Below are 26,385 nucleotides of genomic sequence, written 5' to 3' on the forward strand. Positions count from 1 at the left end.
TCTATTTTTATAAAAAACGTATATTAATAGGGCAAACTGAATATCTCAATACATAAATGACACCCACTATCAACATTGTAACAATATTACCGAACATTGAAACAAAAAAATGCATTCAACATCAACAATGCATCAAGTGAAATCAAATTTTAGAACTAAAAAAATTCAGACATTAAAAAAACTGAACGTCAAAATAATAAACAACAAATAAAGAAGGTGAACAATAAGAGCTAATCACCGTCGTCACCCATAGAACTCGGCCTTATGACTGGTGGGAATGTTTCACCTTTCTTACGCCGCTGCTCATTTAATGCCCAGGCTGTAGGAGAGGCATACATCAATCATTGCATTAAATAGCTGAGGTGCCAAATACAATACAGAATACATATCCACCAACTTAGCATATAGAGAAAAAAAAAAATAAGGCTGCAAAAATTAGATTATTTTCACTGCAGCATTTGAATGTACATGCTAGCCCAGAAAAACAGTGATATTTTATATACATTGGTATGTCATCAACGTCATATCAAAATAATAAACAGAATTTTTTCTTTTTTTCACTGGTGATAGTATCAATCATGAATCAGCAGTCTGTTGTTTTTTCTTCAAATTATTTTAATTGTTTTCTCATTATATTTCCACAACAAAATATGGTTGATTATTCTAGTTTGTTTTTAGAAAAAAAAAAAATTTCTAGTTTAGCTTAGCTGCTGATGTAAATGCTAGCTATGAAATGTATGAGTTAAATCTATACTTAAGTGAAGCCTGACTTGTTTACAACATTCAAACAATTAGGGTAGGGCGAATGAACACCAAAGAAATTTGTTGAAGAAAAAGCAATGAAGGGGAAAATTCTAGGCTACATATAAACACTTGAACATCTACAAGATCACAGATGTAGAATGTCATGGAAATAATTGAAATGTTCTGTTATCTCATTAAACAAATATAAAGTAACAAAATAGTTCCAAAAATAAAAAGTACGAAAAAAAAAACATCTACACAGTTTCTAATTATATAAACATTGTAGGATGTTTTAAGAAAATATAATTTATAATGTATTTTTTTTACTACTGATGTTTTTTTTTCTCTTTTAAATCTGTCTTTAGAGAATGTTACGAAATATTTTTTGAAAAGTAATAACAGCATTCATTTATTTAGACTGTAATAACCATAGTCTCCTACTATAGACAAGATGACTTATGGAACAAAATCCTTTTGAATGGCATCATATTAAATATTCAACAATTTTTTGTTTCAAAAAACTATTTGGACATCACTTTTAGTGTAGGTGCCTTTTAATGAGCAGTTTGTGAATAGTAATATTACAGTGAATCACAATTTTGACTACTGATTTTTTTTTATTTTGTTGTACTTTGTCCTTAGTTTATTTCATTCTTGCTTATTCATTATACCATTCCCTTTATTTAAATATACAAATGAGTTCTAGTACAACATTAAGGGCAGGTTAAACCCCAAATTGAAATATTAATAAATCTGTCACTATTTAAGTGTCTATATGTTTGGTGGATGGATCATTTAATAATGAAAAAAATATTAAAAAAAAAAAAAACTTAAAAAAGCTCAATTGACATAATTTTGAAAATAAATTGTATTTTCCCCAGTTTAACCTGCCCTTAAGGAACATCCTACATTTCTCCCTGACAGCATGACACCAAAGAGAACAAAAAAAAAGGTGTTGACCTACTTAAAACTCACATAATACTTTACGCTTAAAAAAAAAACATTCAAAATTCACATTACATATAATGAGAAAAAATAAAGCTACGTACAAAGCAACATGTAGAAAAGAGAGATATTGCCCTGAGTAAGCAGCACGCCATTTCAGTGAAACAGATGTCTGTCTATCCCAGGAATTCACAATCATATGTGTCCTATCATGTTTTATATTTTCAAGTTTACCATTTCAAACTTCATTCTACACATTTGTTTGCCATCTCAAAGAATGACTTTGTTGAGATCAAGTTGAGTAATAAAAAGAAAGAATATCAATCAAAAGTGACACTTTTAATCACTGAAACCGAAGCTGAACTTAAAAAATCATTTAGTCTATGGCACTAGATAAGTTAACTAAAGGAAACACACTAAGAACGGGAAGGACTTTTAAATATACATTTCAAAAGATAAGGCTTCTTTTGTTGAACACATAAAACAGCCAATAAGGTGGCCTGCAGCCATGGAAATATGAAGCTGGTATGACTAATTGTAAATCTCTAAGACTAAAAAGGTTACTGGGATAATAAATGAGGATAGAGTTGAGTTAAACACAGCATTAACTGCAAATAAAGGATATAATGAAGGCTTGGAAACAACAACAACAAAATACAACAAAAGGAAAATGGCACAAAAAGAAAGACATCAAAATCCACAGAATGCTCCGGAAAAATCTGGTCACCTCTGGGTCCTCTTAATCGATTCAGTTTCACATCGTCATCATCCTCATCTTCTTCCGCTTCATCCCCTGCCTCCACAGCTTCTTCTGCTGCAATCTTCATGCTACACGACTTTCTAAACAGCTCTTGGGGATCTTTGACAGCTCGATGCTCCAGGATGGCCTGACTATTCACAGAGGCTCCAGTAACTCCTCCTCCATTTTGACCAAAGTAGCTGCCAGCGCTGCTGGTGGTGGTGTTACTGTTGCAGCTGCTGCTAGTGGTGCTAGCTTCAAGGGAAATGGAATGTTGACCCAAGGGCATAATGGGAAGGGACTTTCGATGTTCCCACTTACTTCCTGTTAGCAATTGGCAATCAAACGGTCAAATGGAAACGATAAAACACTGGCATTGTTAAGTCATGTAACATGAACTAGAACATAGCAGTATTCAGCTAATTATTCATACACAAAAGTCTTCTATTGATAATCTACAGCCTATTCCTTTCACAAAGCATTAAAAAACTTTTCAAATTGTAGAGCTTACCGGCATAAATGTTCTTTCTGGTTTTAACAAAGCTGGGTCTGACTAAATGCTCTCCATTTGAATTTGGAATGTTGACTTCACTATAAATCTCCTCATCTGCTGGAGGTGGGGACACACTGGAACCTCTATCTGCTTCATGGTCACTGTCTGAGTACTGAGAGTGGAACAAGTTGGGCTGGTCGTAAACAGGTTCAGAATCAGTGCTGAAATAGACATATGTTAACTAAATTTAGCTGGAAACCAATTGAAAAATATAGCAATTACAAGCCTATAACAAGCAAAATACAAAAAATAAAAAAAAACAAAAAAACAAAGCTAATAGTAAGTGTAGTTGTATCAACTAGTCTGGATCAGACACGTAATTAAATTTGTAATAAATCTAGATAACAAATCTGTGCAATTAGAAATATTTTTTACTAATTGTTTTTGTTTAGAGCAATTTCAAGCTTTTAGCTTTCTCAATGTGTTATAATGCTATCACTTGTATCTGGGTAAATGTTACCATGATCGCTTTTTAAATCCATCTAAAAAAAAAGTAGTACAACTTGAATTCCTACTCGAGGGCTCAAGCCTTCTCAAACCAATGAATTTAGGCTTTATTAGTAATCTATTTTTATTTTCAAACTATCAACTGATGTCCTAATTCTCTACACAAAGTATAACAGGGTCTAATTCAGCTTATACCACCACATCTGTCATGTACTATTTCTTTCCATTGTTTGATTAAAAAAAAATAAAAAATAAAAAATGTATCTTTATCTTTAATCAACTAGCAAATTTTTAAAATGATTCTTCTTTTGTCAGGTAAAAAATAATAATAGTGCGAAATTTCAACTTGATCTGAGATGGGTGTGGTATACAAACTTTTTACCAGACAGACATAAGGAATGAGTTGGCATAAGATCTGTAAAAGTTAGAGAAAATTTTTTAGACCTTGCAATCTATAATCAGATGATTTAGAGATCAATTGTTTTTTTAACCTATAGTTAACCAGGGTTTCATGTGGCCAGCACCACGACCAACCGCCTTTACTTTCATCTACTAATGTCAGGTACCCCAATACAGTTGTGGACTTGGGAGCATGGTAAAAACATTGAAAATCAAAAATCCCAATCATCACCAAGATAGGAACCCAGGACCCCTCGATTCAGATGCCTAGCACTTTACCATTTGGTCACCATTCCCCCAAATACTGTTATTAAATGCCCTCTGCTCAAGTGACTTTACAAAAAAACATTTTTAGATCTTGTGCTCACCTGTTTGATGTGCTGGATATGTGAGTGTGATTGTCATAATGTTTGGGGAGTGGGGGAGCTGGACGAGATCCATAGTAACCTTTTTCATAAGCAGGTGGACAAGGTTCTTCTGATGGTTCATTGAAAAGAGCTTCAGACTCTTCTCTCTGTTGCCAAACTGTCTGGAAGAATGGGAGGAACACTCCCGCTACAGGAAACAAGAATAAAATAGTGAGTAAATTAGCAAGATCAGTGGCACTTCAACAATTCAAGCATTTTTCTTTGGGAAGATGAACGCTGCATTAATATTTATAAAACTTTAATAATCTGATATGCATTTAATTTAGATGAAATGATTGTTTCAATTTGAGAAGTTAATACCAAAAGTCCCATTACAGGGCAATTATTTAAATTCAAGACCTATGGAGTCAGTGCTCTATACTATAGAGTACTAAAAATGACAAACACTTAAGACACTTAAGTTCTGACTCTTGGGACTCCTTATCCCCCACTGCCCTTTAGGTAATGTTATAGAATTTCTTACTCTGTTGGCTAAAGTTGGCTGTAGTTGTCATAAAACTGGCCTGTAGAGACTCAGACAATTCATGACCTTCCTGTATCAGCATCTGGCAGATGTCACTGGAAAAATAGCTGGAGGATGTCCCACCTGAATCTGCCACTGCCACTATCAGCTTTGGAACATTGGGCAGCCTATCAGTGAATGCCCTATGCAAGACAAATGTAGAAGACAAACTATTTAAAAAAGGGTCAAGGTTTTTATGTGATGTTTACTTATTTTAGTTCATTAACCTAAATTTTAAAAAAGTCTCAAATTGTGATCATATCATATATTGTAGTAATTAAATGAATCTACTTTTGTTTTAAGTATGTAGAGATTGATTTTGAACAATTGTAATGTCAAAATGTAACTTAAGTTGTCATGAAATTGAACATTAAAATGAGCATACATTGAAAAATTAAAGAATCCTAAACAATACTCTGATTTGGTTCCGTACTTGAGTGTAGCTAATGAAGCTCTTCTTTTAGCAGAGTAAACTAGGATGTAGCCATGGAACAGCCCCTGGTGGAGACGATTGCCACCATGAAAGGATGCCACTTCAACTTCCACCTTCTGCTTGGACGTGGCCTCCAGGAACAGGTCCAGAGTGATACAGTAAGGGGTATCGGCTAGGACTCGACACATATCATGATTCAGCAATGGCCCTAGGGGAAGCTCCAGTTGGAATGGGTCGCCGCACATCAAACACATAGAAAGCCTTAAAGAGATCAAACTGGTTTGTCAGTGGTATAAGTACAAGTATAATAAGAAAATACAACTTTTTTCTACAAAGCGGTTCTCAACCTGTGTATCGCGACCCCCCCCCCTTGGGGGATCCAATGACAATTGGCTAGGGGTCGGCTAAGACCATCGGAAGTATTTAGTATTGTCTATTCTAAGGTATAAAACTTGACATTAAATAAAGTTTTTTTTTCATTGGCAGTTACTAATTTTTACTTTACTTGTCAAACTTTTGAATTGTCACAGTATAAATATTTATTAACAGTTTATGTGAGGTATATAAAAGATGGTGATGTGAAAGACGAGTATCTCTTTTCCTAACCTCTTGAAGTGACTACAACATACGCATTTGGTTCATTTCTAGAGAAGTATAAAATCTCTTAGAAAATATTTGCAGTGTCTTTACAGATGGTGCTCCTAGTAATCTAGAATGATTTCAACCAACAAATATCAGCCATACTGCCAAAAGAATCATGAAAAATGTCGTTACTTCTGTCAATTTTGTGACATAAACAGCCAACTGCTTTCAAAATTATGTGATGAGTTTGATGCGTCCAACAATGCTCTGCTATTCCATACTGAAGTGAAATGGTTATCAAGAGGCAAAGATCTAAAACTTTTTGTTATCTTCAAGATGAAATTAACCTTTTTTAATTACAATGCGGAAACCTCAGTTGGAAGATATCTATAGTGATGAAAGAAATCTACAGAAAATTGCGCCCTGATTGACATCTTTGCCCTCTTGAATGAGTTCAATTTATCACTGCAAGGATCAAATCCAAAAAACTTGGATTCCAATGAACAGATCCAAACCTGACTGATGAAACTTGAGCTTAAGCATAGAAAATGGGACGAGAATAAAATGTACATGCTGCCAACCTTATCTGCTTTCTATGAGGAAAATAGCATGACAAAAGGAGCACAATGATAATTTCCGTCAAAGAACATTTGTGCATGTTTGTGGGCAAAAGCTCATCGTACTTTCGAAATCTACATGACATCACTTCTGCAGAAATCTTTTTCACAGTTGAAGCTGAAGATGTTCCATTTACAGGAAGAGTTATTTGAGCTTATTAAAAGCAATGCAGCGAAAAATTAAAATTATTTCTCTTCAATATCGGTTACATGATTATGGATCAAGTAATCGCAGTCATATCCCCTTCTGTTTGAGATTGTTTTAATGCCATTTTCTTCTATGTCTAACAAAATTCAAATATCTTTTGGAAACATGGTTTTCCGGCCTGTTAGTCTAAATATTGAAGCACACTTGAAGTGGTAGATGAAATTTAAAATTGACTTATCTGCACTTATATGTTGTCTGTTGTCATAACAAATTTGTAGTTTACTGTAGCTCAAATGTTATTTATGCCATTGTTTTCAAATTGTCACATAAGTGTGCAATATGAAACAGTAAATACGCAACAGAAAATTTAATAAATGGAAGTCATAATCATAAAATCTCTTTTTTTTTTGTAGTTTAATTAATAGCAAATATTTATTTTGCACAAAATAAAATAAAATTAGCAATGAAAATTTATATTGCGCACATCAGATATATACATTACGAACAAAAATAATTTTACGGTTGGTTGTCACAGCATAGTGGGGAATAGTGAAAAAAAAAAGGGGGGCCACGAGACAAAAGGTTGAGAAGCGCTCTTCAACACAGTGACAAAGTAAATTTCTGTCAATGTTTTAAAAATGAAGATATAAAAAAAGGTATACTGGTTTTTTTTTAGTCAACAGAAATAACAAAATATTTTAAAATAAATGAACAAAATAGTTGGACTTTGTATAACTAAAATAACATCTGAAATAAATAGAATCAAATCAATCAACAGAAAAAAAAAAGATACGAAAATGAAATTAAAAAAAAAAAAGCTACTTAGAATAAAACAAAATACCTTATATCAGGCTCAAATTGATCTGATAGGTACCAGCTGTTTAAACCTGGACTACAGCCATGGATGACAGTGTGCAGTGCTGCATGGATCTGTCCCGGTACAAACTGAACTCCTTCCTCCACATCGTCATAGTCCACAATAAACTCTCCGTGAAGTCTGACAACAGCAAACACAAAATCTCAAACAGTGATGAAGAATAAACATTATCTTTACATTGGTAGGTGAATATAAATATGTAATCACCAAGTTTCATCATTACACTAGCCGAATATGGCATGCGGACCGGGTTTACCTGATTTGTCAATCTTTAATAGAGATAAATTTAGGTATTTTCTTTAATTTTAGGACCCCCAGTTGTGGTAGGACATTAAAGATAAACTACGGTCTCTGCCATGACCTAAGGAACATTTATGCCAAGTTTGATCAATATTGGTCAAACCGTTTTGATTTCTATGCGAGATATACATACATACGTATGCCTTACTTTGTGCTTTATATATAAGATTTGTAAGTGAATATAAATATGTATTCACCAAGTTTTTCTCTGGACTACTACATTTGATTGTACAGTGTTTCTTACCAATGATATAAGGCTCTAATGACCTAAATAAAAATGGACAATGACACAACTTTCGCAAACAATGATTTGATTCAAAGACTGCATAACAAGAAATCAGTCTCTGGCTCCTTATTATATTTATTTAATTAAACTACACAACTAATATTATATAAGATAAAAATTCTGTGTACTGCAATATCTAGTATATGATTTTGTAAATTTAAAAAATATGTTTATTCATTATGGGTTCAACAACATATGACATAACAAATATATAGTAGGTTTTGAACCATGTATACAATGCATGAAAAATGACCTTCTAGATTTACAACATTATCTTGTGAGAATCCATCTCCATCTATGTCAACAATTTGCTGATTAGTACTCATTATAAAATTACTTCTAATATTGCTTCAGGAATTATTATATTTGAATACTGCCATCTTTTGGGTATCAAAACATATCATGTATGCCCTAAAATGTTGAGCACATGATTATTTCAAAGCGCCACAGAAAAGCTAATTGTAACAAGCTAAAGTCAAATAAAATAGAACTAAAACTATAATAACACTTTTTATTTAAGATTGGAAAGAGACTTAGCTATGAACTCTTTTTTTACATTTTGATTTCAAGGTCTAGAGGTCCTTCAGACAGTTGATAGAGGCTTCCCCAATAACTGTGACTAATACAATAATAACAGAATAAAAATGCATATTAATATGTTCGCTTGACAAGTTCACATATTATGAATGAAATGGTCCTCACCTGGAAGCTAGCATTCTACCCTTCTCACGCAAGATCTCATTTTCTTTTTCACTTTGACTAGAGTTAGATGCCTGGATGATGGCAATAGGCATGCCATTGAGAGTGGCCTCCCCATCCCTCACAATATCATTGGTGAGAGATCTCTCCAGGCTATCACGAATGTAGTTGAGGGTGTCCTCAGAATTATATACACACAGACAACCTGACAAGAACAAAACATAGTAGAGAAGTTGTGATTGGCAGGTAGCCAAATCTACAGCATTACAATTCTAATCCGTTCACATTATGATATACAACATTCTTGCCTTGGTTTCTATAGCTTTAAATATTAATTGATTTGAGATATTTTAGTGATTTCTAAAAAATTAAAATGAGAAAGTAAAAAACAATTCTTATTCTTTTAATATATTTATATACATGTATAACATTTATTTTATTGAAATATATGAAGGCTAGTCTTCTAGATTAGTAAACTTATAACTTTAGTTTCAAATATAACAAATTATGTACAACAAAAAAACAATTTAACTAGTAAATCTCTCAAAGAATATATCTTGTGAATCTATTGTTTAATATATTTCTGTCATTTACTATATTTACAGCTAATAAAGATACAAATGTGATAACAAACAGTTTTACCATGTGGCCTAAAATTGGCAGTGGCCAGGGCATTCTGTTCTCGACTAACATCACCATCTATGGGTCTATAATCTAAACTATAGGTGGCTTTTTCTACAACATATTCATCATCTGTACAAAGATTCTGAAAAGTAGCAAGCAGATTTTCAGTGAATAACAACTTTCAAATTCTTTAAATACAAATGTAATAAGGTAAAAATATATATATAACAATTTGACAGTGCATAGAGGTTTACTGTCATGTCAGTACTTACTCTGATTTCTTTATTTAGTGATATGGCTAGCCCATCTTTGCCTAGAAGCACCAAGTTTAATGTCTTACAGCCCATTTCTACAGATTCTGAAGAATTCTTCAGCTCAGGTCTGTCAAAACAAATTTAATTAATCCAAATATACACAAGACTCTAAAAAGAAATTCTTATATATCAATGATAATGAAGAAGAAAGAAGAATGTAATAAAGGTTTGATATGAAAGTAACTATACTCATTTAAAAGAAAGGCATTTCATTTTCACTAAACAAACATGATGTTGTGTTCAAGCCATGCCTACCACCTAGACCCAGAATGTGGAACACTCAGGTTGAAAATGTGGAAATTAAGGCCCCTATGTGGAACATAAACACGTTTAATTTTGGCAGCCATATAGTGTACAATAAATAAAACTTCAATCAACAATGCTAGTTTGCTTCTTATACATTAGATGTAAATAGTCTAATTAAAACTAAGAAAAACTGTATCATAATTTATCTATGTCCTATGCTTGAAATCAATAGTTCAATCTAAATCTATATGACCAGTTCAATTGCCTTTTAAAATAAATAGATACATATTGAGTCTAATAGTCATTCAATCTCATATCTATATTACAGAAATAGATCTAGATCTAAATTTACTTACTAGAATAGATAAATGATTCTAGATATAGATGTAGATTATTCTACAAATTATAGAATCATATATCTAACGATTAATCTAGTCTAATCTATAGGTATTTTAATGCTACTATTAATTCTAAATCTAAATTATAGCTCAAGAAGAATTTAGGTCTAACAACTTTAAGAAGTGAACTAAGTCTAAACTAGTTACTAATCTAGATCTTGAGTAGATCTAGAATATATTTAAATTTAGATCTAGATCTCTAGCAAGAGAGTAGAATCTATAATGTAGAAGTAGGACTAGAATTAGAAGAGTCAAATAAATTTAGTTTTCAATAAGTCTGTAGATCTCTTGGACTTGATTTAGAATTTAGTTAAGCTACTAAACCATATTTTTGTAAATCTAGGACACACAGAGACCTATATATATTGTAACGAATCTCACTATCCAGGCTCTCAGCGAACTGCACCACACTCACCACCAACTTAAAGAACTTGAATACTCATGGCTCCAAAATAACATAATGGTTTAATGTCCAATAAATAACAGCCAATACTGTACAATTGGCAACAAGTAACACAGACTGTACAAATATCTCTCCGTTAACAACGGTACCGCTGTATCAACTCTTGCACTGGCCTAGTCTCGGACTTGTACTGAGTCGTCTTGACTATGACACCTCCGCTCTTTATATAGGGTCCCTGCTGACCTTCTAGAACCAGAAGGGAACATTGATCGACCATTCTGGTTAATCACATGACCAGACCCTTCGTGGCGCTCCTGAGCTCTACTCACAAGACAGATCCTTCCCAAGCTGTCTTGGCTGACCGTTGTAACTCGTCACAGTTGAACGCTTGTCTAGCCTGGCCTGGGGCGATTTGCATCCGTTGTCTACACACACCTCTACTCCCATCTGTGTCACCACCAGGTTTATTACAATATTTTATTTTGAATTCAGTATTTTTTTTGCACTATTTAAGAAAATGAAAATAACAGCCAATTGTTTTCTGTTGGAATTCAGACTTGAAAGAAAAAATCGCCAATGCTAAATGGCAGAACATGTACGCTTGTTAAATTAAAAAACTTAATAAGCTTTATAATAGCGGTGAAACATTCAAACTTTATAATAGCAGTGAAGCAGTCAAACTTTATAATCTAGAATTCTAGATTTAGATCTAGATCTAGTCTATATTGACTATATTAATATCTACTAGATCTAGCTTAAGTATAACTGTTAAACCATATTTTTATAAATCTAGGTTAAACTGAGAGGAGACGAAATGAAAACAATATATAACACAGATCTATAAATTTATATTTTATTTTGAATTCAGTATTTTGATTTAGCACTATTAAAAAATAATGAAAATAAGGGCCATTTTTTTTTGTTAGAATTCAGACTTGGCAGAACAAAAAAATTATAACGGTGGAAAATGTGTGCTTTTTTGATGATTTTGCACGAGGGTTCTACATAATGTGGAATAGTAGGGATGTATTTTGTAACAATGTTTCAAGAATATCGGACTACAACCACTAACCTGATAGCCCTAGAGGCCAACAAATTTTCCACCTGAGTGTCTATACAATAGTTATTGAAGTAACATCTCTCTCTGGACGGAGACTGTATGAAGCCTAAATGGTTAAGAATCATCACTTTCCTATCTTCATCTAACCTTTGTAGTGCTTTGAACCTAAACAGAGGGAAAAAAACAACAACATAGAAATATTTCATTTTTTCATTGCCATGAACATGATGAGCCAAAAAATTAAAACAATAAATTATACATACAAAACTGTTGAGTATTTTAAATATCCCTTTAAAACCTTGTAATCTATAGGGCAGATGATGTAAAGGTCATCTGTTTCTGTTAATTAGGGTGTCATATGGCCGCCTTTCCTTTCCCCAACTAATTTCAGGCTTGAGTTTGATGGACTCTTTAAGAATCCCAAAATTCAAAATCTCGGTCTTCACCTAGATTTGAACCTGGTACCCTTCAGTTCAGAAGTCATGCAAAAAAATGTCCTCCACCTCCCCACTGCCTCCTAATGCATGAGGATCTAAGTCTTAAGTAAATAAGTCAACCCATCAATATCAAACCTTCCCGACCTTTTGTCATCCTGCAAAGCAGTAGTTATACTCTGCAAGTCTTTGGTGGTGACACGCTCCACACTGTTCATGTTCATGAAGACAGAGGACTTCTCCCACAGCAGTTCATTGAACTCTGCCCTGGCCGTCTGCTTCAGCTCAGCCATGTGCTGCTCGTACACAAAGTTGCGCTCATGCTCATCCAGGCTGGAATAGCACTCCTTGCCGATGAAGAAAATGTATGTTTCGGACAAAGGTTTCCCAGGGGTGATCTGGGGGTTCTCTTCCAAGATCTTTTTAAACTGCTGCTGCAACCTGTAAAGCCAAAAAAGCTTAAGTAATGAGGGGAAACATGGATTTCTAATTAAGAAGTTTAATTAAGAATTAAGAAGAACAACTAGATTGAAAAGTAAAGACTGATACAACTACTGTTAAAATGATAACTCCTAATGTATTCTTAAAGACTAGAAATATATAAAAAATTATACAAGATTTTCTTGGTAGATAAGAGCCATGAAAACGACTTAAGGTCAAAACAGATTATTTTGATTACATGTAAGAACTGGTCAGGCATATTTTCATTCTTGCTTTTTTTTTTTGAATAGACATGTTAGGCCCAAGTCATTTTTCATTATTTTGCTTTTAAATAAGCTTAAAGAGCAGAACAGGTTCTAGGAAAAGTTTTTTAAATTTTCTTTATGATATGATTTAATCAACCATTTCTTGTGCATTTTTTTTCTAACACAATTCTAGAATAACAAAACCTTAGTAATAATACATTGCTCAACAATAACAATCATTTTATGTTAAAGGAAAAATATTTTGTTAGTGCCAGCAAATCATACCAAAAATATTGTGTGTTTTTAGGTGTGATTTGGCACATCAGAACATTTTAAGTCACGTGATGTCAATTAATTCTTCAAAGACTTATCTAATTAAGATACCAGATTGTGTCGCTTACTCTCTTTTCTTGTGTAGAGCCTGTAGTTCATTGAGATGGTTCCTAAAACACATTTCTGCCTCCGCTGAGTTGAGCAAATCAAAAGGAATCCTGGACTCTTCCATGTTGTCTAAGAAAGACTCAGACTGTTTCCAAGATGTACAACCTTCTTCAATCAGAACAAAGTGACGATCAAAGTCAGGATGCTCTCGAATAAGTCGGCGAATGGTATTCCACGCTCTGAAAAACACAGTTTTAAAAAATTGATATTTCCAAAGAAAAAAACTGTACATCTTGTAAAAAGTATTTAAACAAAAAAAAAAAAAAAGGAAAAATGAATAACAAGCTACGAAGAGTTTATCTCCATGCATTTCTTTAAACTTTGAAAGAACTACAGGTACCTTGTGAACTTCAACAAGAAAATTTTGTTTCAATACTTTTTTTTTTTAAATAACTCTTTTACACAACATATAGAGCGACGGTGTTTCTCTTAATAATTAATGAATGTTAGATTTTAAAAAATGGAGAAAAAAAAAATTAACAAACCACTCCATTAGCCCCCCCCCCCTCCCCTAGAAAGAATCCTGGTTTAGTGAATATAAATCTACTAAATTGTTTTCGAGTTCCAGGCCCAGGTTTTTGAGTCAACACACCCAGAAGGTTCCAGGTTCCATGAAGTTATGAGGTATTGAAAAATGGCGAGATTGACAATAGAATTGGAAAAGCAAGAGAGTCCTTTGATATCCTAGAGAACATGAACCGAATACAGTCTGATGATTTGAAAACGGGACTTCCAGTTCCAAGTGCTTTACCCCTCAGCCACAGCATCTCCATATATTCATTTAGTGTACACTTATATTTTTTAAATAATAATTATTAACCTTATCCATACATTCAAAATTAATAACGTTACATGTCATAAAAAGAATTCATCTTACAAAATTAGATAAATTGGCAACACGAAAAAAAAAAAAATTATTGACCTACTTTATGACACTATGTAGTAAGCTAGCTACAGTTGTGTACAAATGACTTAACAAGACTTTCCCTCGCAAATAAAAATTAATATCTCCATTGTCATTTGTCATACAAACTAGACATAGATCTAGCTAGATCTAGACCTAGTTCTAGATTCAAGATCTAAGTCTAGGTCTAGATCTAGAAATAGATATAAGTCTAGATCTAGATCTAGAACTAGATATAGAATCTTGATATAGAACTTGATATAGAACTAGATATAGAATCTTGATATAGAATCTACTATATCTAGACTAGAACTCGTATGAATTTACACGTTTAATCTTAAAATATCTGATTCATTTCTTACTGTTTACATAATAAATAAATCTGCACCCCTAAGTTGTCAGAAGATAAGTTATTGCCTTATTAATTAAAATTTTGTTCAAATTATTAATAAATTTATAATATATATATATATATTATAAACATATATCTAGATCTGGGCTCTACTTAGTCTTATTTAGACTGTCAAGTGTATATGTCAGAACTGCGCGATATAAAAGTAGTTTGTTATTTTAGAAACTTATAACTAAAACGAAGTTCGTATCAAATGGAATGGACATAGAAATAAATGGAAAATATATTTTATAATGATCTATTTTGACACTTTTACCATTGTGACCTTAGATGCAAATTTTTTGTACCAATGCACGAATCTAAGAATGAAGCTTAGTTATTAATGAAGAAGTTAATGACCTTTTAAAAAACTTACCTTCCCTGAAGTTTTTCATTTAAAAGTGGTGTAAGTTTTTTTAAAAATCTGCTTGCATATATAATTTCAAAAATTAAATGGTTCACTTTCGGAAAAAAAAAAAATAGCAGTTGCATCAGAACTTTGAATGATCTAAAATATCATGATGTCCGATTTTCATTTTCTCTTCTAGTTTCTGAGATCTAAACGGGACGGACGGACAGACAAAGCACACAAAACTAATAGTGCCTTTTCCCCTTTCGGGGGCGGCTAAAAATCATCATAAGTTTGGTTCAGAATATTAAAAAAAAACTATGTGATAGACATGAAGCTTTCACTCAAGGAATGTTTGCAACAAATATTGAGAAACTTCTGTCCAAACATATTATAAAATGAGGAGCTTAAAATAAACGTAAGAGTTTTAGAGTTAAATTAGTAAATCAGTAATTAGACTATCTATCAGAGGGCCATCAGACAGATACTAAAGAGAGTGAAAGAGAGGATAAAGGTAACATGGGTAAGACCAATAGGAAAGTCAGTTTAACATTCTCATTTCATTAACTTAATTCTAACTCTTGTTTTGAAATTCACCATCTGTCTTTAAGTTAAGAGAAATAATTCTAACAAGAAATCCCATATATAATTTTGGGAAAAACTGATATTAGGCACCCTTTAAAATATTTTTTTAAAATGAGGGGGAAAAAAATAATTGATGGGCTTAGTTATATGGCTGTCATTGTTGGTATTACTTTCATCTGGGCCTTCTTGGAAAGCCACTTACATCTACATTTTTAAGAATTTAATTTCATGCATATTTTTACAAAAGCCATAGCTAAAATAACAAAAAAAGACAAACTCTTGTTTAGGCAACCTGACTGAACCAATAGACCCTTTACATAGATGATGAATGCAAGAACAATCTGTGCCATGTTGTGTCTTTTGGGTACATACATTTTTTAAGGGTAGAATACTGACAAATTACAATACATTCATCAGACAATAATCTGGAACCAAAATTGTTTTGTTTAGGACTGAGGAAAGTGAATTAGAGTTTGTTGGTAAACAAGTGAGAAACCAATATGCCAGTACTGAGATAAGACGTTTAACCCTTGTGAAGAATAAACCTTTGCTCTTAATTTATATCAAGAATCAGTTTGAGCATTCATGCTAATAAGTCAAGCCGCTGTTAGCTTATGTTAATGTTAAATTAAGACAATGTTGAGCACTAGGAGCAGTTCAAGGAACATTTATAGTAAATGCATCTAGTAACAGATAAAAGAAGAAGTTTCTATTTGCTATCCAATTGCTTACCTCTCAGTCACAGAATCTAGCTCTGGCAAGAAAAGTTTCAGCAGTTGGGGCAACAAAGACAGATAGCGCTGCTCACGTAAACGTATTTGCTCGTCTCGCAGTCTCTTGGTATGAGCCCTAAATTCCTTGCGGGCCTGCTCTGTCCCAAACATTTCCACATAGTGCCCAAAGTCAGACTCTAGCTCCAGCTTTTTCCTGCAAGTGTTCCACACAGCCTTAGGGTCCACAACGGTGGTGCGAAGCAGGTGAATGTAGGCCTCTTTGGCCACCTCCAGAACCTCATACCTCTGTTTCCTGGCCTCCCCAAAAGGAAGGATTTTGCCCTTTGCTTTAGTCCTATCAATAAGATGAGCCAAGAGCATGAATGCTGCCTCCACATTGATATTCTCATGAGCAGATGTCTCCACAAGCAAGACGTTGCCTTTAAACTCTTTCCTGTTAGCAAGCTTCTCTGCTTCCTTTACAAACTCTTGGCTGGCCACATCTCCCTTTGTGGTGGCTAACACCACAGGTTTCTTAGTCTTAAGAGCATTATTGAGCAGAGCTGCAACAAATTCCACTTGTTTTTCTATTGTCCTCTGGGGGACCTTGCTCACATCAAAACAGCATATGAAACCATCAATGGTCAATTTCCCTTCAGGCATCAGTACTTGAGGGTAAGCAGAATCCGTCTCCATACCTATGTCAAAAAAAAAATTTTAAAAATGAAAGTAAAACCCAACTTAACTAAAACTATTACACCTTGAAAAATTTAGCAAATGAAAATAAAACCCAACTTAACTAAAACTATTACACCTTGAAAAATTTAGAAAATAAAAATAAAACTCAACTTAACTAAAACTATTACACCTTGAAAAATTTTTAAAGAAAAAATAATAATAACATATCTTTAACTACATCTTCAACTTACAGATAATGTAACAAAAAAAAAACAAGTCTTACATAGAAATTGTTTATGCCTTGTGTTTAAAAAAAAATTAATCTTATTGTCAACAAAAACAAAAAATACTACTCCTAATGCTCTAGCTATTCACTATCTCATAATGGCATGATCACCATGCAAATTAAAAAAAAAAGAACTAGCAAAAACTGACAAAACTCTTGTTGCAATGATTAAGAACTAACCTAACTGGTCCTTGCAGATATACATGAGTTTCTCAGCACTCTGTACTTTGCCACTGATGGCTCTTTTGATGTAGGTTTCTGTCCTGCCTGTCATGAATGGGGCAAAGCTGACATCATCAATAAACTCTGTCTGCTCCACCTGAGAATTCAAACAATTTAATCATGTTTGATTAGGAGAGCTCCAAAAGAACAGAAATATCTTTCACAACTTTATAATTTTTTAAAAAAAAAACCACATAACCCTAACTTTGCAGAAACTACCAACTTGCAAAGTTTAATGTAGGCTGTTAATGTGACATATAATGTACAGGAGGCATGTTTAGTCCAACCTAATGACATGTCCTTGTCTTAAAGGATGAAATGGTAACAAAGTGACTTTTTTTTTCAATGCATCAAAATGACTGAACAGGATGTGAAATACTGGGTTGTTTTGATAGACTTAAAGATTGATAGATTTGATTTTAAAGACGTAGACTAAAGTGCTTTACTAATCCTTATTGGAAATTTGTTGTGTATTTCTTTTTTTTTTAATTAATAAATATAAAATAACAACAAGTCCACAAAAAACAACAGTCAATGTTGATTAGGATTGGGAAATATTTTTGGACCTAAGGAGTTAAACAATTTATACTAAAAAAAAATCAACAATTGTACTAACCACATGAAATGTGAAGTTGTTGCTGTCATCTGTTTTGACCACAGATCCCCAATACAAGAAGTGGTCATTATTGATCACCCTTCCCGCAAAATCACTCTGACTCAGCACAGAAATATGGTCCTGGTAGTAGCTGTCTGCCACCTAAACAATACGACGACAGCATTATTATGAGAAAAAAAGTAGATATATATTTTAGAAAGAGATATAACACAGCGCTGACGTAGGGAAAAATAGGACAGCAAATACAGCTTTAATATTATCTGTATGCTACCCAATGTAAGCTTTGCCTGAGTTCAAGCCTCACTCGATTTTGGGGGTGCTAAGAATCAGAGAAAAAAAAAATCAAGATGCAAGTCTAAACAAACGTCATACAGACAATATGAAATGATGATGACTAAAGCAAATACCAATATTATCGCATTAATTATTCACATTCTTCCCCACCCAAAAATGTCTACCTAAAGAATAGCCACAAGATGACTGTGATAATGGCATCATGGGGAAAGGTCGATCGAGTAGCGTACTTTTAAGAATGTCCTACATGCAAAATTCAAAATGGCAAAAAGATATTACTGATTCACAAGAAAGGCAATAAAAATGCAGCAGCAACATTAGATATTGACGAATCCTGTATCAGACGGTGGTGGAAAAAAAAGGCAACTTTCTGAATTCCCGTGTGAATTTAAGGCCCTTCAAATCTCTGTGAAGACTGGGATTTTGAATTTCAGGGTTTTTAGGGCCCTCCTGAGTCCATCCAACTCTAATGTGTACCTGACAGTAGTTGGGGAAAGTATAGGCATTTGGCCACTGTACTGGCCACATGACAACCTGCTCGTTAACCGTTGGCCAAAGAAACAGATGACCTTAACATCATCTGCCATTTAGATTGCAAGGTCTAAAAGGAGAATTTTACTTTACTTACTATGGTTAGTCAAGCAAGTAGATCTACTCTTTGAAACACATATTCTTTTCTTTTCTTACAAGATCTAGATCTAACTGCATAGACCTAGATCCATTTCTTTTATGAGATTATAAACTTTACTGTATAGTTTTTCTTTATACAGTAAGTCAATAGATTAAATTAATAGATTTGAGTGACTTCACACAGAAACCGGTGCAAATCTGACCATTTGGAATGCGCAGAAAAACACCAATTATTAAGTTAATATTGGAAATAAAACAAAATGAATAATACATATTTATTTTCTGTAAATCAAAACACATATTATATTAAAAATTGTCTAAACCATCAGAGTTTCCCTTTAACATTAAAAATAAAAGTACAAATTTTAAAAAGAGCCGAAACAATGTTTAAAGTGAAACTTAAAATTTGAAACCCCTAGAGATGCAGCTAATTATTAAATATGAACTTCCTTTTAAATCTGACTTTAAATATGATATACACATGAATGCATAAAATGTGTTCAGAAACAAAGTGGCAAGTTTTGAGGAGAAACTAAATAGCCATTACACATAAGAACACATTTTAAACATGATGATGCACAAAATTGTAATGAGTGCTGCTAAATAAATATTATTTGTAACAAATGTAATTTTTTTTTAAGTGATATATTTGGGTGGGTTATAACATTATTTCGATTAAAGATAGTTTGAAAAACAAGTTAATTTTACAAGAACTGTTTCTATTTTTTTAAATATATATTAATGCTTTGTACTAGCAATCTACTTCTAGCTAAGCTCTAGAATTTATGTAGAACTCTCCCCCATCCAGTTACCAGCCAATCAAGTTGGACACCTACAGTGTTATTCATTGATGCTGCAAGGGAAAGCTGCTTCCCATTGTGCATTCATAAACTCATTTATCCAGGATGTTCAAAAGACAAAAGTTCACTACCTGATTGAGAAATCTGTTACACAGACACGACTTCCCAACACCATATTGACCCTTTTCTCTTTCAGTGCCTGACAGGCCAATCACACTCACGTTGAATATGCGGCCTTCTGCCCTCCGCGCCATTCCGCGGAGTTACATCTTCATGGAACCCCTGAATAAAAAAAAGAACAATTATTTTAAAAACAGCTAAAGAAAAGTAATGAATTTTGAAATAATTTTTAAACATATTTCTAGCTCACCACACACACATTTTATCAACCATTTTTTTAAACAAATTAGTGTTATGATTAAAATTCTCCATGAATGTTTAATATAAATGTTTGACTATTTCCGGTACATTTCAATCAAGTATATTTTATAGCCTTGAAGGTCTTAAGTAAATAAGAAGAATTCTCTTGAAATGTAAGAATAAATTCTCTGATATATATATATATATTATAAAAATCCAATGTTTTCGGCAATCCAATACCCTCTCCGCTACGGTTTGGTTTATAAGCATCAGATTATTAAGAGTCAACTGTAAATTTATTCGTTATTGGTCAAGAGACAAAAAATCAATGACAAAAACCCAACAAATTAATTCAAGAAACTAGCTTCTCAAAACAATGTCTCAATGTAATAAGAGTTTTAAATGATTGATTAACTTAGTAGGAAATATTATCAAGCAAACAAAATTTATACAGAATGTTAATTTTATTAAGAAAATCAAAAGGGTTTGCGTAAACTTGTTTCAGACACTAAAACACTACATTAAATGATCATACAAAGAATCAGATTGAGGTCAGCTACCACCAATCAGTAATAAAAACTTGTTTTAGTCACAGCTTGTGGCAAACAATTGTAATAAGCATCAAAAACTGATATTAAAAAATTAAATTTTGAAACATTCAATTTGTTGAAAAGGTAGATGTCCTTTTTTTATTAGTTTAAAAAAATCCACATTTTTTTTTGGCTGGTGGAAAATTGGGGGGTGGGGGGGGGGGGGTGAAATGTAAAAGTTTACAATAATATCCTTTAGTCTAAAAAAAATAAATAATTTAACAAGGTGAATATGATACAATGTTTTGAGTTAGAATTCAATCTTGGGGGAGGATAGCCTATCATGGAGTGTCACAAAAAAATGGAACTCCTTTCAAGAACAACCAAATTAAGTTAAGCTTCAACAGTAGGTAACATTGCATCTCCTGTAAGCAGCATATCTACCATCCCCTATTGTCACAGCAGCAGTCCTACAGACTATTGATTGACACTGGTGATCCAAGCTAACAACACTCAGATGGGCCTCTCATTGATTTCTTCAGAGGGCCATGTCAATATTGTGCACTTGGTAGGAGCCTTCCTACAATAAGTTGTCATAAGTGATTCAACACTCTTTGCACTATCAATAGGGCGCACAATGAGGCTGGTGGAACAAAAGGAAAATAGTGGTAGAGTTTCTGATGTTTGCACTATTTGTTCAACCAGACTTTCACAAGCCCAGACAAGATATTCTGTTCACAATTTGTAACATCAGTAATCCAAAGAGTTAAAAAAAAAAAAAAAGATTTTAAAATTACATTTGTTATAGGGAGAGGTCTACTAATAAATGCAATGAAAATAAAATGTCTTATAAGCTAATTTTAAATGCAGACAAAACAAACAAAAAGTATTGAAACAAATTTAAAAACTTTTTCATCAACCTCAGCATCACTTTAAGACAAAACACCTAAGACAACTTGTATCACTCAAGTTGTAGATAAAATACAGATCAAGAACAAGAATTTAAAACAAGCAAAATATTTTTTTAAAATATTTCAATAAAAAAAAAAACGTATATTGTAAAGGGACAGGACCATCTTATTGCTATCTCAATGCTGCAAGCTTTACCCCCTTTGGTAAATTTGTTTGATTCATGTGTTGTCATCGACAATGAACATAAGTGCAAACAATTTCAACTTGAAAATGTGAGAAGAAAAAAAAAAAAGGTGTACTAGAATTCACCCAGTACAGAGTGAATTTAATACAGTACTAGAATTCACCCAGTACAGAGTGAATTTAATACAAGCTTTGTAAAAACCATTTAAAGCCATGACATGATGCACAAAGTTGCAAAATAGGTGCATACGTGACCAGCCTTGAAAGTTATCCAAAAGTAGGAACGTTGGGAGGGGGGGTGGAGTATAACTCCCCAACACCAGACTTGTTCACCACCTCTCTCTGTTCAGTAGAAGATAGCCACTTGTACAGAGCAGCTTTCTCGTGAACAAGTATCTTGATTGTCTCACCATGCACTTTGAATGTTCCAGCAAAGAACCCATTCAGAAGCTGTACTCGGGAGGGAACTGAATGTAAGGGATACACTTTTCCCCATTGAGACGTAACAGGCGATGATATGGACACCGGACACTCGCTAAAACAAACTGGGCACCGTACACTTGTTGAAACAAACACCATAAGTGACAATACACCCAAGTAGTTCTAAAAATAGCTGTCTTTGCCAAAAAGACGAGAGCGGTGCGTGTGCGATACTAAATAATATTCGACTCACGTGTTGCTCACTTCATATCATCTTTGGATTGTACTACTTCCCCCATGCCGTTTGTTGACTAACACTCGCTGCGCTCTAAGGGGATTGGTTGTAAGGAGCAGCCTGCCTACGTTCATTCATTGATGTGATGTCACGGCCCAAACAACCCGCTCCAGCACACACCAATGAAAGGTCATCTAGGAAACTGGGCACTACTTCACTTTCACACTGGTAATAAATGCAAACACAAGTCTGAATTCAGCACTAATCAACGTGTTCTATTTTCAAGGGTATTAGGTTAATCTTTACATTGGCTGCAGTTCTCAACCCATTACAGATTTAATACCACTTCTACAACACACAAGTATTAGGGTTCATTTTAGGGGGAGAGGCCTACATCGCAAGCACAAACACACACATATACATACATACATACATACATACATACATACATATATATATATATATATATATATATATTTAGAGAGAGAGAGAGAGAGAGAGACAGACAGAGAGAGAGAGAGAGATGGATGGAAAGACAGGGACGGAATAGAAGGGGATAAAAAAAAAAGGGGGGGGGGGTTGTAATGCTATACAGATCTGTTGTTCATGTAACAATACACTCGTCCATAGAAGAATACAGCCAGATTTCCTTTGATCACTTGAACCAATTACTACGTTTGACTATATCAACTGAAAAGATCATTTTTAGTGAACTCATTATTTGTATGGCTATGATAAAAAAACAAATCTACTATTTAAACTAACGCTATGTGCGATGTGGCTAGCGTATATTAAGCAGAGATGCTAGCAGCTAAATGGGGGGAAAAAAATAGTCCATAAACCACCATGTTATAAAAGCAAGGGAAATATCTTGCTTTGAAATGAAACAAGAGCACGGTACAACGAGTTTTCAATCGGACCAAAGCTTCACTGTAAGCTATGCGTGACCCTTGAAAGTCAGCGAAAAGTTTTCATCAGAAACGAACTCATTCCCTCTCCCCCCAGTACCTGAAAGGTCCAGTTTTATTCTACACACACACACACACACCCTTTTTCACAACCACCAATTAGTAAGGGGACTGTTACACCACACCCTGACGCCACGCACCAGTGCGGAAAGAAGAGGCGCTCCGTGGCGAGCGCTAGCTCTGCCGTGTTGTGCCACTTCCAGCTCTACTCATCAACATGTCGGTGCAAGTGCCAAGACCTAGACATTCTTTGATAATCCATTTCAAAAAGTACGGCCAGTCCCAGCTGCATGCTTTGAGTACAACATTTCAAAACATGAATGCTACTAGATATTCTATGCTATTAACGCGCTATCATGACCAATCTAAACCTGTGCATCAAAGTCACCCCATGTCTTCATCAGTTTCTTGTTTTAGAAATCTAAGTACATACAAAGAATACATTGTTCCTGTTGAATACATGAAACGATTACAGCTTTAGCTAACAGACTATTAGTACCGTCTACCCATAGGAAGTGCTTGCAAACGTATTTAGCCTGTACACAAACACTCACAGCTTAATCATTAAGTACGGGCTGTATTCTATTACTAAAGGTATCCAGCGTAAAGACAAACACTTGTCAAGTCTCCGAGACCTACTCGCTTGGCATTCGCAGATGACCCCTTGCCACTCTGGCCCACGCGTTTCTTGAGATGCTGTACGTAGCGAGCAGGATCGTAGCTCGGCCTTTAGGGAAAGGAGAAAGGGGGGGGGGTCAAAGATAACTTATCAATCATGGTCAAGCTAATGTGAAAACAAATCTCCAAGGGAACGGGGCGCATCTTCCGAACAGCGTACGGTGAGTCAGTGAATCAGGTGGTGCACAATTGCACAGGTCAACTAAAGAAAGTGGTGAGAACGTTCGGAATGTCCAAACTCAAGTCTAGGGAGAGAAAAAAAACGAAACATACACAGACACACAAGTACATACATACAGACACACACACAAGTACATACATACAGACACACACACACAAGTACATACATACAGACACACACACACACAAGTACATACATACAGACACACACACACAAGTACATACATACAGACACACACATACAAGTACATACATACAGACACATACACACAAGTACATACATACACAAGTACATACATACACACGCGCAAGTACATAAATATAGACACACACAAAAGTACATACAGACACATACACACGTACAAGTGCATACAGACACATACACTTAAGTGCATACAAACACACAAGAATATACATACATATACACACACACAGAGAGACACAAAATAAAACATGCATACATACACACACAAATACGTACATACATACATGCACACACACAAAAGTACATACAGTCATACACGCACGTACATACAGACACACAGACAAACATAAGTCAGGCACGCTTGTAGCCAATGCACCACCACCACCCCCGTGTCGCAGCGGAATGTAGAATTGTATCAAACGAGTGCCGAAGTATTGAACTCAACATCCCCACTCACTGACGGTGTGACTGCCTAGCGCTACACCCAAATCATTAAAACACGCATTCACCTGTCCACTAGCAGGCAACGCTTCTGCTTCATCGGCACACGTACGTCCAATGCCAAACGCCCAAACCCTAACAGAAAGAAATCCAGTGCATTCATATCCACGTGAAACACGACACGAATCCTCTGTTTAATAGAGCAGTCAGCAGTTGTACACGTATAGGGTTGTAGGGATGTGAAACAAGTGAAATGGCTGATGTACACAAGACAATCGCCCCCTTTCATTGCATCAACTGAAAACAAGGAACTTCTTGTTCTAAATAGCGGTGAAAAGGGGGTGGGGTGGGGGAAAGCACTGATATGTGAGCCCGGGGATTTCCCGCACTCACGCAGACACACATACATACACTTGGCTCTCACAGTGTATCTTCCATTCGACAAGGAAATCTCGGGCACGGACGCTAGTCTATTCGGTGGCACTCGTCTGGCTCTGCTGATGCTTTTAGTTGGCAGGACACACAAAAAAAAAAATGTCACAACCTGATGTTTACCCAATGGCTAGTAAGCCAATCAAAACGGTCTGATGTCTATCGAACAAGTAGCATAAAACCAAAAAAATTAAAACGTAATTTTGTTTAAATCACACCGCTTATACAAAGTGTAACTGTATTGATCAATTAGTTGGGATCAGCCGTGTAATTAAATCTGTAACAGATCTAGACCTATAATAATAAATCTGTGCGATTAATAATGTTTTTGTTTAGCGCTATTTCATGCCTTATAGATTTCTCAGTACGCTATGGTCCTATCACGTATCTGGACTTGTTGGATATCTGGGTGGATTTACTGTTATTGGTTTTTAAAAGCATTTACACGACCTCACTCCTCCTCAGACCGACATGCTAACCACTCTTCTAGTGAGGTACTTATATGACTACAGAACATTGTATAGTTGTATATTGTTTATTTCAATTTAGAGCGGCGACCTATAAAGGGGACTAATTCAGCATACACCACCACTTCATTCAAGTACAATTTCTTTCCCATATTCGAGATACAAAACAAAATAATTATTTAACAATAGTTAATTAACTAATTGGTTAATTTGTTTTTATTGATTCTTGTGTTGTCAGGTAAAAGAAATAATTGTGCTAAATTTAAGCTTAATCCGAGATTGGGTGTGGGAGAAATAACGTGTAAAAACTTTTTACCTGACAGACAGAATGAGTTGATATAAGCTTTGTAAAAAAAAAATTTTTTAAATTCTCTCTTATGAAGCTAATGGTGGTCTATAACTTGTCATTCTATTTATTTCTTGTAATGCTTCATTATTGCAAGGAGTCTTTCCACTGAGCCTTTCTATTAGTAGTCCCGCTAATGATTTTCCTACAGACGACGTTGCGAGAATGTTCAAGTACGTCTATTTGTTGATTCAACTGAATACAAAGAAACACGCGAGTCAAGTGCGGGAATTCCCGCTGAAAAAAAAAAAAAAA

The 26,385-nt window shown here is 34.4% G+C and overlaps 1 protein-coding gene across 5 annotated transcripts in view; it reads right to left on the bottom strand.

Annotated features, from left to right (window-relative positions):
* Window positions 1-26,385, bottom strand: part of LOC106063929 (rho GTPase-activating protein 5-like) — a 55,548-nt gene that overhangs the window by 23,777 nt on the left and 5,386 nt on the right. The window contains exons 1-18 of one of the 5 annotated variants that reach the window (XM_056043635.1): window positions 24,954-25,087; window positions 19,905-20,055; window positions 18,050-18,190; window positions 17,392-17,530; window positions 16,267-16,945; window positions 13,266-13,484; window positions 12,326-12,619; window positions 11,757-11,909; window positions 9,596-9,704; window positions 9,342-9,465; window positions 8,703-8,904; window positions 7,379-7,534; window positions 5,191-5,451; window positions 4,719-4,900; window positions 4,196-4,382; window positions 2,940-3,142; window positions 2,417-2,752; window positions 239-319 (exon numbers count right to left, since the gene is read on the bottom strand). In XM_056043635.1, the coding sequence (XP_055899610.1) occupies window positions 239-319; window positions 2,417-2,752; window positions 2,940-3,142; window positions 4,196-4,382; window positions 4,719-4,900; window positions 5,191-5,451; window positions 7,379-7,534; window positions 8,703-8,904; window positions 9,342-9,465; window positions 9,596-9,704; window positions 11,757-11,909; window positions 12,326-12,619; window positions 13,266-13,484; window positions 16,267-16,945; window positions 17,392-17,530; window positions 18,050-18,190; window positions 19,905-20,027 (3,589 nt within the window). In that variant the 5' untranslated portion in view covers window positions 20,028-20,055; window positions 24,954-25,087. Of the gene's footprint in view, window positions 1-238; window positions 320-2,416; window positions 2,753-2,939; window positions 3,143-4,195; window positions 4,383-4,718; window positions 4,901-5,190; window positions 5,452-7,378; window positions 7,535-8,702; window positions 8,905-9,341; window positions 9,466-9,595; window positions 9,705-11,756; window positions 11,910-12,325; window positions 12,620-13,265; window positions 13,485-16,266; window positions 16,946-17,391; window positions 17,531-18,049; window positions 18,191-19,904; window positions 20,056-24,953; window positions 25,088-26,385 lie in introns of those variants that run through there. The other 4 variants (XM_056043636.1, XM_056043637.1, XM_056043638.1 and 1 more) reach the window with 4 other exon arrangements.

Source organism: Biomphalaria glabrata, chromosome 10, assembly GCF_947242115.1.
Source record: "Biomphalaria glabrata chromosome 10, xgBioGlab47.1, whole genome shotgun sequence".
In the NCBI taxonomy this organism is placed as follows: Eukaryota; Metazoa; Mollusca; class Gastropoda; family Planorbidae; genus Biomphalaria; species Biomphalaria glabrata.